This window comes from Ptychodera flava, chromosome 21 (assembly GCF_041260155.1).
Source record: "Ptychodera flava strain L36383 chromosome 21, AS_Pfla_20210202, whole genome shotgun sequence".
Taxonomy (NCBI): domain Eukaryota; kingdom Metazoa; phylum Hemichordata; class Enteropneusta; family Ptychoderidae; genus Ptychodera; species Ptychodera flava.
This window is the reverse complement of record NC_091948.1, coordinates 16,543,708-16,557,447: the sequence shown is the minus strand read 5'-3', so window position 1 is coordinate 16,557,447 and position 13,740 is coordinate 16,543,708. Positions and strand designations below refer to the sequence as shown.

The following is a 13,740-nucleotide window of genomic DNA, read 5'->3' as shown; positions in this document are numbered from 1 at the left end:
TAACATTGTGTTTATTCCGTCGACTTTGGCTCAGCTGTGTCGATAGATTGATAAGGGGCGGGGCAATGTCGACGCGTTTGACTGTCAATATCGAGAAAGCCGCTCAGGGAGGAGGGGCTTGGCGCTAACCTACGGTGACGTCACACGCGAAGACGATCTAATTGTTCAATATTGGAAAAGGCCGAGTTTGATTGGACCATTATTTGACAGCTAACTTTAGTATTAATGACCGACACGACTCTCGAAGTATTTCTTATTCGATTCGTCTGTATACGACCGGACTCGTACGTATTAACTGTTCATTGCTGCTGGAGTCTCACGTTGGTGGTGTCACGTCGTATGCACTGATGATCTGGTCCTGTATCTGCCGCAGATCCATACACATGTGGATATAGTCAGCGAAGTACAGAAGTCAATCTGCAACAGAGAGCGTTTACATCAAGATTGAAGACCACGGATTTTAGAGATAACGGGACTTTTTACTGTAAAGCAGGCATTTTTTTTAACTTTCACCGACAAAACCTCTCTAGTGCATTCCTAACAGACGCGTACCAAGTTCATAAGTACTTTTCAGGCAACCACTCAAGTTTATAACTTTTATAATGGCTGGTACGGCTAAACTGTACATGACTCTCTATGTAGCCGTGTTACTGATAGTTCAGCACGTGTCATGTCAGGATAAGGGTAAAATGGATGGACTGCAGTGCCCGCCCTGTGAAAGGATCCACTGCAAACCAAAGAAGGCCAGTCGTCTCCAGCACAAGTGCCCAGGCAGCGTAACAACGGGTCTCTGCGGCTGCTGCCCGGCTTGTGCAAAACAGATTGGGGAGAGATGCGGAGGGAAGTGGGAAGCGCAGGGCAAATGCGACAGGGGACTTGTATGTGATAAACCGGAAAACCCTGATATTGAACCTGGCTATTATAATCCTCTCACTGGAGTATGTATACCAAGTAAGTAGTACCGAATTTTACTTGAATATTATTACAGTTTAAACTATGTAGAAGTACCAGTTCTACCTATAGTATGAGCTGAGCTATTTATCGTTAAATGCTTAAATCAGAAGGTTGAGTTTATTTATCTGCTTCTTAATCAGCGTGTAAACATTGCTTCCCAGTTACAAGTTAAGTATTTCATGATAAAAGTGGACCGACTTGCGCAACGCAAGGGGAACAGGTAGCAGGCGAGACCAATACCATTGGCAGTACAGATTTCAATTTACGTTTGAACAAATTGGTTTACGTGAATTGCATAATCGTTGAAACGCAAGGTCGCACATACAAATGAAAACGGGGAAGGAATCAGTGTGCGGCAATGATTGGCAGAATGTCTGTATTCGGCAATTTGCCTGTGGTAAAAGGTGATCGCAGCGTGCAATCGACAAGATATTGAAGATAGTTCTGTTAATTATTCTTTGATGCGAGAGTCTTGTTACTCGGTTACCCCGTTGTCTCGGAATCCCTACAAGTGTTTGCTTGCTTGCCGCAGCGCCGTGTCCTTTGCCACGGAATACCCCGTTGTCAAAACATAGGCGGCTGATCTGTTAGTAGCTTAACAAGCTTTACTGACTTGATCTATCAATGGTATCATGGGTTAACCGGTTTGTGCCGTAAAACACACTTAGCGACAACGTGTCAAGCGTGGTTGTCTGTTAGTATTGACTTGCTTTGTTTGTTCGCGCTAATTTGATTTATTTTGACCCATTTACGGACAAGATTATCACCTCTTTACACTCACCGGCCGGGGCAGGGGCGCGGCTGATTTACGGTCGTTCTCAAGCTCTCCCCCCTGTGGGTGCCAATTACGAATCACTTTATTTTTCATCAAAATTGGTCTCTTTTGTCTATTCTTTCAGGGACGTATCCCGTCGTCTCAGACGACCCCAGTCTATGCAAGCCGAAATGTACGCCAGAATTTTGCCAGAAGAACCCACGGGAAATTTGTTCCGCGATGTGAGTAAGGCAATACGATTTGTAAAGGATTTTTCTTTAAATGCCATGAAATCCACCAAGTATATTTGGTATGTGTGTATTGGGCTTAAAGGTTTACTTATTGTTCTTATGGTCGACCACTCGTAAAAGCAATTTCACGGCGGTCGACCAGCTCACATGACTGTACATTCCTCGCCAACAACCGTTTTTCACGCCACTTTATAGAACCCATCCCGGGAACCGACCGCAGATATTCGCACCTCCAACTCGTCCACTCTTTTCAGCAACTGCGAAATGCAGAACCACGTGCATGTAGGAACGATTTGTTTAGTTAACCCGGATAAACCGTGGTCATCAACACACGTGCTTTCTCTGGAGAGGATCGCGAAACTTTGTAAATCCTGTAGTTTTTGATCACTGTTTGTGCGAAAACTGTTCAAAGTTTGAAGCGGATCAGTACGAATTGTTTTACATTATTTTGCTGCCCAAAGGTATGGCTGTCCAAGGAAGGTCAAAGTTGACTTCGGCGGGAGTCAGTTGCGCTGTGCAAAGCCAATTGAATAGTGGATTGGATTGATAGTCTGATAAAAAACCGAATGGTAAAGAGCTTGGCGTGCTTTATTGATCATCAGAGCCACCAACATTTCAAAGATTGTTTGAACGGGACACTTCGAAATGTTAATGGTGGATGGCGATGGCCAGGTTACCCTTCCTCCAGTCACTACAGTAAGGGTTCGTAGAGCTAGTAGCGTGTCAATCGCCACATTTCATGTCGTAGAGGTTAGTCATGATGATGCTAATCATGTACGTCACAATTGCTTTATGGCGTAGATATCTTTATCTATAAAGCCACTAGAATTACCATGGCTGCAGTCACTTGGCATCGACGAGAGAATGTTTGGATCTTTTCTTTTTGAGTTGGAAGTTTGAATAAGTATCTTTAAAAGAAACATATCCCTGGGTTAAAATTTAGGACTATTTGTCATTACTCTAAACGGGAACTGAATTTGATTTATTCATCTTAAGTAGAAATCTTTGCATTAATCTGTCAATAGTATGATTCTCACTGAATGCTGTACAGTGATGTTGTTTCTTTGGTCTACAAAGTGTTTGAAAACTTTGGCTGCACTAGATAAGTTGAAATTCCGGTCAAGGAAGTGGTGCTTTTATCCACAAACATTTGGTTGTAGATTTTGCAAGTCTTGTTTTAAGTTTAGCCCTAATCTTCTAAGGGACTCTAAGACATCAAAACTACTGAAGCAGTATCAAGGTGTGTCTGATGGAAAAAAGTGTGTCTTGCCTTTTCAGTTTGGGAACCAAGTGTGGTTAAACTAGATATTACGATGGTACTTCAATGGATTACTCACAATTGGTGTTTCTCAGTGCAAAGACTTAAAAGCAATGAGGTAACTTGCCAGCTATTTTAGGTTGAGAGGGGCTAGCAAGACAAGTTGAAGGTACAGACAAAATGAGCCGTGAGGTGTGCATGATTTGATAGTGACTGCACAGAAATTAAGAACACAGTGTTCTTGTTGGTCTTCAATGGGCTGATTTAAGACCAGATTAGGAACAAATAGCTCAATTAGAAGACCTAATGAACAAGTTGAGAATACATCAAATATTTTGAACAAGCCTTTCTCCCGATGAAAGCCACGGGGAAGAAAGCCACCTTTTTTTTCACTGGCGGGATACCTCAGGGAATTCTCATGCCTTGAAAAGGACTGAAAGATGCCGGAAAAATGCTGAGACATTTGATGCAAGAGTTAAGTTTTCTAGAGGTTTAGTAAATATTTGGTTTTGTAAAGGGACATTGAGTACAACTGAGCTTAGGTACATAATAGATTATTCACAAACAAGAGGGTGCCATTTAAGTATGTCTACTTCTTGAGGAATTTGTCTCTAAACAATTTCTACACCAGTGCAAACTGGATAGGAGTAAATCCAATTTAGCTGTGACTGACATTTTTGTTTTTTTTGTCAGTCAAGCTTTGTAAGTATGGCAAAGAAATTAACAAAAATCAGAAAGAACATTTGTAAATTGAATGTTCCGCCACCCTACCCCCTACCCCCCCCCCCCCCCCCTAGGCTGTTTTGTTGAAGTTGAACTATGCATTAGTGTGAAGTTGATAACATTTGAAAGTTGGATGGAGAATTCAATGGGGAGTGGCCTTGCTGAGGAATGATCTGTGACATCAGGGGATGGCTTCACAGAAGCAGCACTCTTTTTACCCAACAGCTCAAATTACATGTATACAATTCGACCATGTAATGCATTCTGAATCCTTTCATTGTTGAATAAACCCACTACACTGAGCAAAGACCGGAGTCCAATTAAAGTGAGTTGGATTACAGTAGAGACTTACTAAACACTGTGTACTGCTTACCTGAACCCATCAAAGCTGACTAGTGCTGTCTGTTTAAAATGATCAGCATATAGAACAGCAGTGTTGCGGCCAGGAATTTTAGATCAGGGGACAGTGTGTCCCACTACCATTTATTTTGGGGGACATTTTGTACATTTTGGGGACAACAAGCAGTTGTCAATCAAATTTTGCATTTAACACATTAGTTTCACTGAACAAAATTCAAGATACCGGGACCGCGTCACTATGCTTGAATTTCAGGCAATTGAAGCAGTATACCATATCTGCTGCAAATCAGAGCTCAGACGGACTACAGTCAAGCAAATTATGATATCAAGTGTAGCGTTTTAATTACTTTTAATCATATAGCTAGCTCCGAAAGTATGTAAGTGTAAGCCTCACAATAATTATGCAAAACAAAGATCATCCTCAGTAACAGATATTACTTTTAGACTACACCCATCACAGTCGACTCACCAGTGCGCCCGAGGTGACCCGCAGTACGCAAGAGTGCCGGACAACGGGTTCCGTTTTGGGGACATTGTCGCAAGGGCGCGTCCTGGCGGCAACACTGAGAACAGTCTTGACTGCAGGTTCGATGCTTCAATTCAATGGTACCACATTTTCAACAAGGATGATAAATTTCAAGTCAGTATATTAATTTTAATATAACTAATAATCAGTACATTCCATATCTGTATTGTAGGACAGAAACTGTTGATGTGTATGACCAGACAATGAAATCAAAATTCTGGCTGTCTTTGCTTGTTGTGGCTTGCAGTTGGCATCACTGCAAACGCATCCTGATGATAGAGGCTGTATATGACTAGAGGATAACATTGTTTGTTATACAGCAAAATAAATGTAATAAGATTTGTGAGGAGAATTTGCAAGCAATGGTACTTGATGTCCATTTAAGTGGCCACTACACTGCATATTCTTAAATTTGTAGGACTCAAAAATGTGGGAAAGGGGATGCTTGTTTGTGTTGAAGAGAAACTCAGTTTAGCCTAGACTGTCTGTGTGCTTCGACAGCATGGTTTACAACGTGGTTTACAATGCAGAGAAAATAAAACTAAACTTTGCTTTAGCCTGCGGTACTCAACTTAAGTAGAGCAAGACTTTGGCAGTAATTCAAGTTGAAATGTTGACTTGATAGTTGCTTATTAAAGTTGTGCTGAACAATCCTAGCTGTGCTCTGTACTGGCTAGTTCAGGATGAGTTTAGAAGACAACATTGATGGTTACTGGGTCATGTAATCGACAATATGGACAACTTATGGCTGTGGTGGTTACGCCCGTATCTTACAGAAAGACAAATGCTATTGAGATTGAACAGCACTTTGTTCAGTTTCAAATGTTGCCGGGCAAAATTCATTCACTCTTTGACTTAACTGTATGGGCAGGAAATCTGATGTGATCCAAATTATCACACATGCTAGTTTTGAAGAAAAGCAATTTTATTAAAGTAAAGTTTATAAACATACAGGGAATGCAATTGTGTCTTGAGCATTTGAATGTGATCATGTGACTTTGTACTGGCAGATTGTGCCCAGCAGGTTTTTGACCTGATTTAAATTTATTAAGGTTGTATGTGCCTTGAAAGTGAAAGACTTAAACTTGTGCTCAGACTTTCCTTAATGAAACTTTCAACCATTCTCTTTCAAAATCAAGAATAAAACTCCGGGTTACTGAGCAAAGTTTGGTACTAGAGAAACAAATTCTTACCTAACATTTACTGATATTTGAAATTCAAAATGGCCACCATCCCTGTGTTAACTCTATAGGGAAGAATAAAATTCTTGATTTTCAAAAAACTAAGCTGGTGAAGAGTTTTCTTACACCAAGAGCTTCAAAATGAGCCCTCACAAGTGGTAGATCAGAAAAGAATTGTAAAAATTTGAGAGTTTGAATGTCTGTCCCCATGGCACATTTCAGAGACAACTAAATTTGAGTGTTTTCATTGCTTCACTGAGAATGAAGCAAAATCAATGCCAAATTCTTAGCAAAGGAGCAAACAAAGGTCAAATACTTGACTGGATACCCTTATTGTTTCAAAAATAGTTATTTATAGAATCAAGATCTGATAACAGTTTAGCTATTCCTAGATTATCAACATTGACACTGAGGTTTCATTGAAGAACAGTCAAATTTCACACAAAAATGATCGTATGAAAGTGAATGTGAGATTTACAAAAAATTTAATTTTTTCTCAGACACTTGCTTTTAATGTAAATTTTAATAGAATTGATCTCAGAATGCATGTCAATTATACGCCATTATCCTATTAAATTATCTTAGCTCTATCAAAATGGTATGATTCTGGAATGTCATATATTAGATCGGCACTAGACATATGGTGGCCACATCAAATGCAAGTCTTGCACATTTTAAATAACCAGTTGTGTCAATGAAACTGTCTTAGACGATTTACCTTAAAAAGGTAGTCACAACCGACCTGCTGTGACACTATATCCGTATAATGCGGCTTGTCCAATGCTTTCATCTGCTGTCCTTGCCAGTTCTATTGGAAGTATTTCAACTGTTGCTTTTTCAGATCTTGGGCCATTTCTATTTCATGCTTTGGTAACAATGCCAACATCATTATCACACTCAGTTTTCATAAAACCTAAACTTCATACACTTGTGGCAAATCTTTGAATTTACAAACCAAATTGATGTATAATAATCAACATTACACAGTAAAGCAAATGACACTTCAATAAAATTATTGTCACTCACTAAGTTGTAAAATGGTTCTCTAATAATACTGGGGTTACAAGTTTTAGAAATCAGAATACCCAGTACAGTCTCAATTTAATTACAATCTTGCTAATGATAAGAACTTGAGACAAACTAGCAGATAAGTAGATTAATATATGCAAATTTATGCAAAACAATCTTGGCAGTTGTACAATGGGGATAAGGGATGAGGTTGTCACCACAATTGGTCCACAGGGGGTTTACGGCAGTGATGTATTCTCCAAATCCACATGAATCCAGCATACATGAAGAGCGATATACTTCATGAAAAGTGTAAATATTTAGAGGACATGGTGTCCGGCCACACAGAACTCGGCATAATTTAGAAAGCAGTGTTGACTTTGTTTTGCTTTGCTTCGGCCATAACGCATTGATTTACCATTTCAATGCTAAGAATAAGACCATGGTCTTTTAAGTAATGGATATACAAAAGGAACTGGAAGATGTTTCGGTGGATTCACATGCTGCACTAGATCTTGTCTGTACATCCCGTGTGCTTGCTGCAACATTGTGAACATAAAACACAACAGTGAAGAATTTGTAAATAACAAAATAGACGTGACGAAACCCTTGGCAACCGTTTTAACCTCAATAAAAAGTCAAAAGTTCAAATCTCAATGCCACCCTGCTTGCTACAGCTTTCACGGGCAAGTTTTGACTGTCTTTAGATTTTGATATTGACAATGTCATCAGGATATCAAGCAGAGTAAATGTATATATGATCAGATTGAATAGAACAATTGGAACTGTAACATCCACAAAATGAAAAAAAATATTGGAATGCAGAATTTCTTCTGGAGTGCACATTTTTCTATTATGCAAAATGATTTATAGACTTCTATAGAGCTCTATGGAATCTTGTTTTTCGATAGAATTCTACAGAAAATGGAACCAAACTACAGTGAAACCTGTCTATTACGGACATCTTCAGGAATGGAAAAAATGTCCTTAATATAGAGGTGTCCATAATAGATAGGTAAAATTCTATTCAAAGTGTAACTTAGACCCATAAATCTGTCCTTAATAGAGAGGTGTCTGTAAGTACAGGTTTCTTTACAGGAACTTCTATTAAACATCAATAGATATTGATAGAATAACTATTATCTGTTGAACTCTATAGAATTCTGTAGTCTTTTCCATAAGGGGATTTATATTTGCTTAACAAACATTGGCAATCTAGTGGTTTTACGAGGTGAATCAGATTAAAAGATCAGAAAGAAAAACACACAGGCTCTCGAAGTTTGGTTAAAATGCTAGAGTACATAGACTCGGCAGATTGATTGAGTTGAACCATAGCACAGTAAGATGTGTCTGTACTGGGATAGAGGACATGTGTAAATGGAGACAGGAAACACTTGTTATAACACGACGGTTTTACCGTGGGCGGGAGTTTGACTCAATGGAAAGAATGTTAACAGGTAGTATGTATAAATGGCTCACGTACCAATAAAAGCTCATTATAAACTCCTTTCTGAGGTGGCAAGTTTATCCTGATGGCTGTATGATTTCACAAATTGCTATGGTGAGACCAGAGTTGTAAAACACATGAAAACTGCATTACAGATACCAGCATATCTTAAATTATTAAATTCTTTGTTTTCATCTCAATTAAGGCGTATGGAGGTTTTCAATAACACAAAACATGGTGTATTAGAATTGGATTTTACTACGTACAGTAGCTTTACTGTCTAAAAATCTTTGTTAGTTTTGTAAACGAGTATGTTTTCAGAATGCCACATTACAGTGGAAATTAATTGTGGAGGTAAAACAGAATTCTGCTCTGATTCTTGAATGGGCACTTATGGAAATAATCTGGTAAATACAAACCTTGCATGTGTAAAATTTTCTGTGCATATTTTTGAACTGCTTACCTGTTACTCTTTTGAGTGAACAGAGAACAGACTTTAATTACTCTGGCCTTATTGCAGTTACTGCTTTGTAGTGGAGCTGATCTGTTGAAACACTTGCATTTATTCCTACCACGGTCCCACGGTGGTTAAAGAGGGACTGTGAGGAACAATGTTCCTACTGACGTTTAATCAAACCATTGAAGACAGCCAAGAGAAAGCACATGGATTAAAGTATATGTGTTTCACCTTACCAATAGCAAGAAATAAAGATATACTATGCGGCCACTGTAAACTTCAAATAACATTTCCCAAACTTTGGATAATAAGGGTACAAAATGGAAAATATTGATATAGCAGAACAAAGCAAACCATAATTAAATCATAATCATAATCATGATCATAATCGTTATCATAATGCCACATGACCAACTATCTTGTTCCTCTGTAATTTCTGTTTCGTTCACACAGTCATCTCTCAGAAATAGACTTTGCAATTACAACGTCTGTTCATATCTTTATTATGGTTAATGATATGGCCATGTTTATATCTTGCAGTATGCATGTCCACATACTCTTTAATCTTCATTTATGGTGTTAAATCAGTCATTGTAATACCAAAACTATGACGTCAGCCAAGATTTGAAATATATCATACTCCTGGCAACCATACTTCATCCCTTTTTGGACATGTTCACAGTTTTAGAGTCTAAATTGAAAACAATGGATTCAACATATGACAGGTGATAGTATTGTCAGCCAATATTGAACTTCCTTAAACTCAGAATGAATTGAAAATGAGCATTGAATAGGCTATATGGATGCTGTTTGCAGGTAGATCTTTAAACATGTGGCTTTCAAGATGTTTTTCTCGATAATTATGAAATATTCAAAGCTCGTTAAACTGTAATGCTGATGCCCTATTGCACCATTGGAGCGACTGGTCAGAGTCCATTACGTACGTACCTGTCTGTATGCAGTTAGTAATACTAGCTTACAGTCTATTTGGACTATGTACATCTCACTGGACGACAATTGGCACCAGAGTCTGAATCTAACTGCCAGTAAGGTTTCCCTGGGATGTCTATAGCTAATAATGTACATACACTTTATTTTAAACCTATTCTTACCCAACCTAGTGTACTATGTGATTGATGGAAAACACTGTCTTTGTACACAAAGCTTCACTCATGCTGGAGTTTCTTCCATTACTGTAAATCTGCTCAAAATAGAACCCTGTTGCTTGCTAATTTGTTGATGGTCTGATTAAAGTATATGCTGCTTCATGAAGTAGGCTTTAACATTATCCACTGTGATAATTTTGCAAATTTCACAATTAAGGTAGCAGCTTTGTAGCACCTTATAGCCAAAATAATTTACATGTAAATATCACATACATTGATATTCATGTGTATTGTCAATAGCAATTTTATGCCTGGGAAAGGTGAAGGTTTTTTCCGCTTTTATGGCTGTACGATAACTAGGCCACTAAAACGTACCTTGGGGTCTTGAAATGTCACAATTTATTGAAACTCACCCACTATGATGTGTCTAAATGTATCATTGAACTGAAGTACATGTACTTAGATTGTAAAAGTCTGTAAGATTTCCCTCTTTTCCTGATCGCCGACATCTGCTATCTCCATCTCACCTCGTAAAATGGTCAAGTTAATGAAATCCTACTTCACCGTAATTTATAGGGTAGCAATAATGTGTACTAGTTTGTACCAGTACTCAGTAGCCTGCAGATAATATCTTATTTCTCCGCTGGAGCTGCAATCAATGTAACTAAACTTATCATCTAACTTTTTATGAAATTCTCATTTCAAAATGATTTATAGGGGGAAATGTATGTACTAGGTAGTGCCAGTGTTAGTAAATTTTCCATACTATCTCATTTCTGAGTGAGTTATAAATATAAACCGATGCACCATTTGGTACCAGTTACTGTTTTCATTGCCGATACCAAGGCAATGTATTTAGTGTACTTTCTTAATTGATTTACAGCTCTGTGAATCGTGGCTAGCATCCCACGATGCATTCTTGTTGGAAATAACAACTTTCAGAGGATAAGTTTCATAACTGCCTTTCTTTTTGTAGATCGTGCACTGCAATCGCACAATCAGAGGCAGTTGCTATGATTACGGTTTGTATTGTAATGCAGTTTTGCAATTGACCCAAGGATTGGGTGAGAGTCTGTGTCCATCTTTAGATTTAACGAAATCCGTTCCCTTTGACATAGTCAGTGGGGTAAAACAGACCAAAATATTTGAAAAATGAGTACATAAACTGTTAAAAATTTAAGTTTTATCAATTCACAAAAGGTGAAAATATTTGAAAACTGGACATCACTGCAGAAACCTGACTTGATTACAATGGTTATGGTTGTCTATTCCAAATGTCACTATAAAGAACACTATGTTCATGGTGAAAATATGGTGACTGTGCAATCTACAGCCAATTGAATATATCAAAAAAAGTAATTTTATTTTTATTATGAGATGTAATTGTCTCAAAGGACTGAATTAATCAATGATAATGTGAGTAAGTCTCAATGTTTTCATCTTCTATTGCAATTGTAATACAGTGAAGAAAATTTGTCAAAATGTGATTCTGGTTTAAGGAAACATTCTATCTTGCCTTAAATAACCAATTAGTCAATTTTGATCCTGTATAAATGTAAACTGAAACAGAGAAAGGAAGTGAGGGATGCAATGTTTTTATCTGACATCCATTTCTCAGTGACCCCCTCCCCCCACCATAGCCAGAATAGCCTGTCACTATTAGGTGATTGCAATCAATACACTTCTTCCGTCAGTTCCTCACACTGTACAATGTCACTGTGGCAAAAAAAAAACATTGGTCTTATAAAATGTCAGTTTTGTGAGACAGAACATTCTTTCCGGTATTCTGTCAATCCGTTGACAGACTTAGCATTCGTGTTTTGCATCAACCTGTGCTGCTTTTTTTAACAATGGGAATGATAATAAACTGCATTTGGTGTGACGTACCACAGCGTGGTTCATATTTTGGAATTCGCCTAAAGTGATCCAGACAGTTTTAAAGTTGTAAAGCTGTCCAGAATCACTACTGAAAGTATCTTTCACTTGTGACACGTACTTGCATGTCGTCCATTAGTAGTATCCTCACACTCGCTTCATCTGTTATACATGTTATATTTCACATCAGGATGTATTTGAACTTAACTCCACTATTATCTCATGGCACTGTACATCTACTTTTGAGAGATCTCCACAGTAAAACTGCTTGGGTTTCTTAATATCTTCCATGTTGTCTAGGACACGGTACATAGTTGCCGTGTACTTGGTAGTACCAGTGTTGTAGGTTCTTTGCACTGTTCGTCTGACATGGGAATGTCCAAGTGGTAAGCGATTTTGTTTCAGTAACTGGCTCTCATTGTTACTAAATGCCACAACGATTTATGTCCATTAATTGGATATATGAGTCTGGCCACATTCTCGCCGCTTTGAACTGCGTGCCTAGTTTAGAACTAGTTGCCACTTGTATTTATCTCTGCCGTGCTGAATGTATAGTGCTCTAGTAACTCATGGCTAAACTTTCATTTCACTGCAGCAAAGTACCGCGTGGTCAAATTGTAGCACACACCACGGGCTGTCAGTGCAATCATTTGCTTATCGTCTGATTCATTGGTTTTACTGTTTCTTTACCAAGCCACAGGTCCAGTAGGCATAATTTGTGATGATTTTTTCCTATAATTATCATAAAAAATTATGAATATTAATAAATTATTAATATGAATGTTACAGAATATTAAAACTTTTTTACACACAATGCCGTCTACTTTGTGTAAATGCTGTCTGGAAACTCCATTGTTGTGATAATTATGATTATTAATAAATTATGATTATGATTAATAAAGTCATATTTTACACATTGTAATGTGCTTATGTGAACAACCCTATGGAAACCCTCATACAGTTTCACAATCTATGCCAAAATATACAAGTGACACCATTGCCCAGGTTCAGTCTACGGCGAGAGTTACCATTGCCCAGGTTCAGTCTACGGCGAGAGTTACTACACAGTGTATATAATGAGAAGGTAGCCAGCTCCACTCGACAGTAAACTGACATACCCATGAATTACCTCCGTTTTCTTCACTTCTGCATGTTGATTCTCAAAATTTCTCCCGGTGTTGGCAAGTCCATAAATCAGCCATCAAATCTACCCAGTTTTGGCCACTTAGACGGAAAATTTGTGAAGTTTTAGGCTGCGAGAAGGTATATATCGCCAATGAAATGATGCAGCCTTATCGGAATCGACAGCATCCGGGATCTTTTAGGGCCGTTAGCGAAATTTGAATGTAGCCGCCAAGCGAGGCCGAGGGCGGAGCCATGATTTAACGTTATTAGATATGCTGACATAATTGATCGTACGGCCAATGAACGCTCGTGACCTTTGATTAGACCTCTCATCAGTTGACCCGAATGTACATGTGTCTGATCACCATCAAAACGCGGAATGAGTTTCATTTCTCTAGTTAGACGATGTATTTTTCGAACTTTAAAGGAGTTGTAAGGTTGCTCCAAAGCAGCTTACTGGGTATGCGATCAATGGAGGTGGTAGCTTCAGCGAAACGGGGACAGCATCAACTGAACAAACACCGCAGTTATTAGGCAGCTCAATATAGATTGCTGCGATCGTGTTTGCCAGCATTATATACACCTTATCATATTATTTGATGACACCGTCATCACGTACGTCCATTACAAACGTCCAAATGAAATTCCGACGACAGTGAGCACACGTCATCAACTGTGACCGACTCCTCTGCCCCTCCTCCGCCAAACGCATCAG

General features: G+C 38.5%; 1 protein-coding gene across 1 annotated transcript in view; it reads left to right on the top strand.

Moving 5' to 3' along the window:
• The first annotated feature begins 269 nt into the window (after positions 1 to 269).
• The window catches only part of LOC139121562 (cysteine-rich motor neuron 1 protein-like), a 37,439-nt gene continuing 23,968 nt past the window's right edge, over positions 270 to 13,740 (top strand). The window contains exons 1-2 of the mRNA XM_070686570.1: positions 270 to 951; positions 1,854 to 1,950. Of these exons, the coding sequence (XP_070542671.1) occupies positions 603 to 951; positions 1,854 to 1,950 (446 nt within the window). The 5' untranslated portion in view covers positions 270 to 602. The remainder of the gene's footprint in view (positions 952 to 1,853; positions 1,951 to 13,740) is intronic.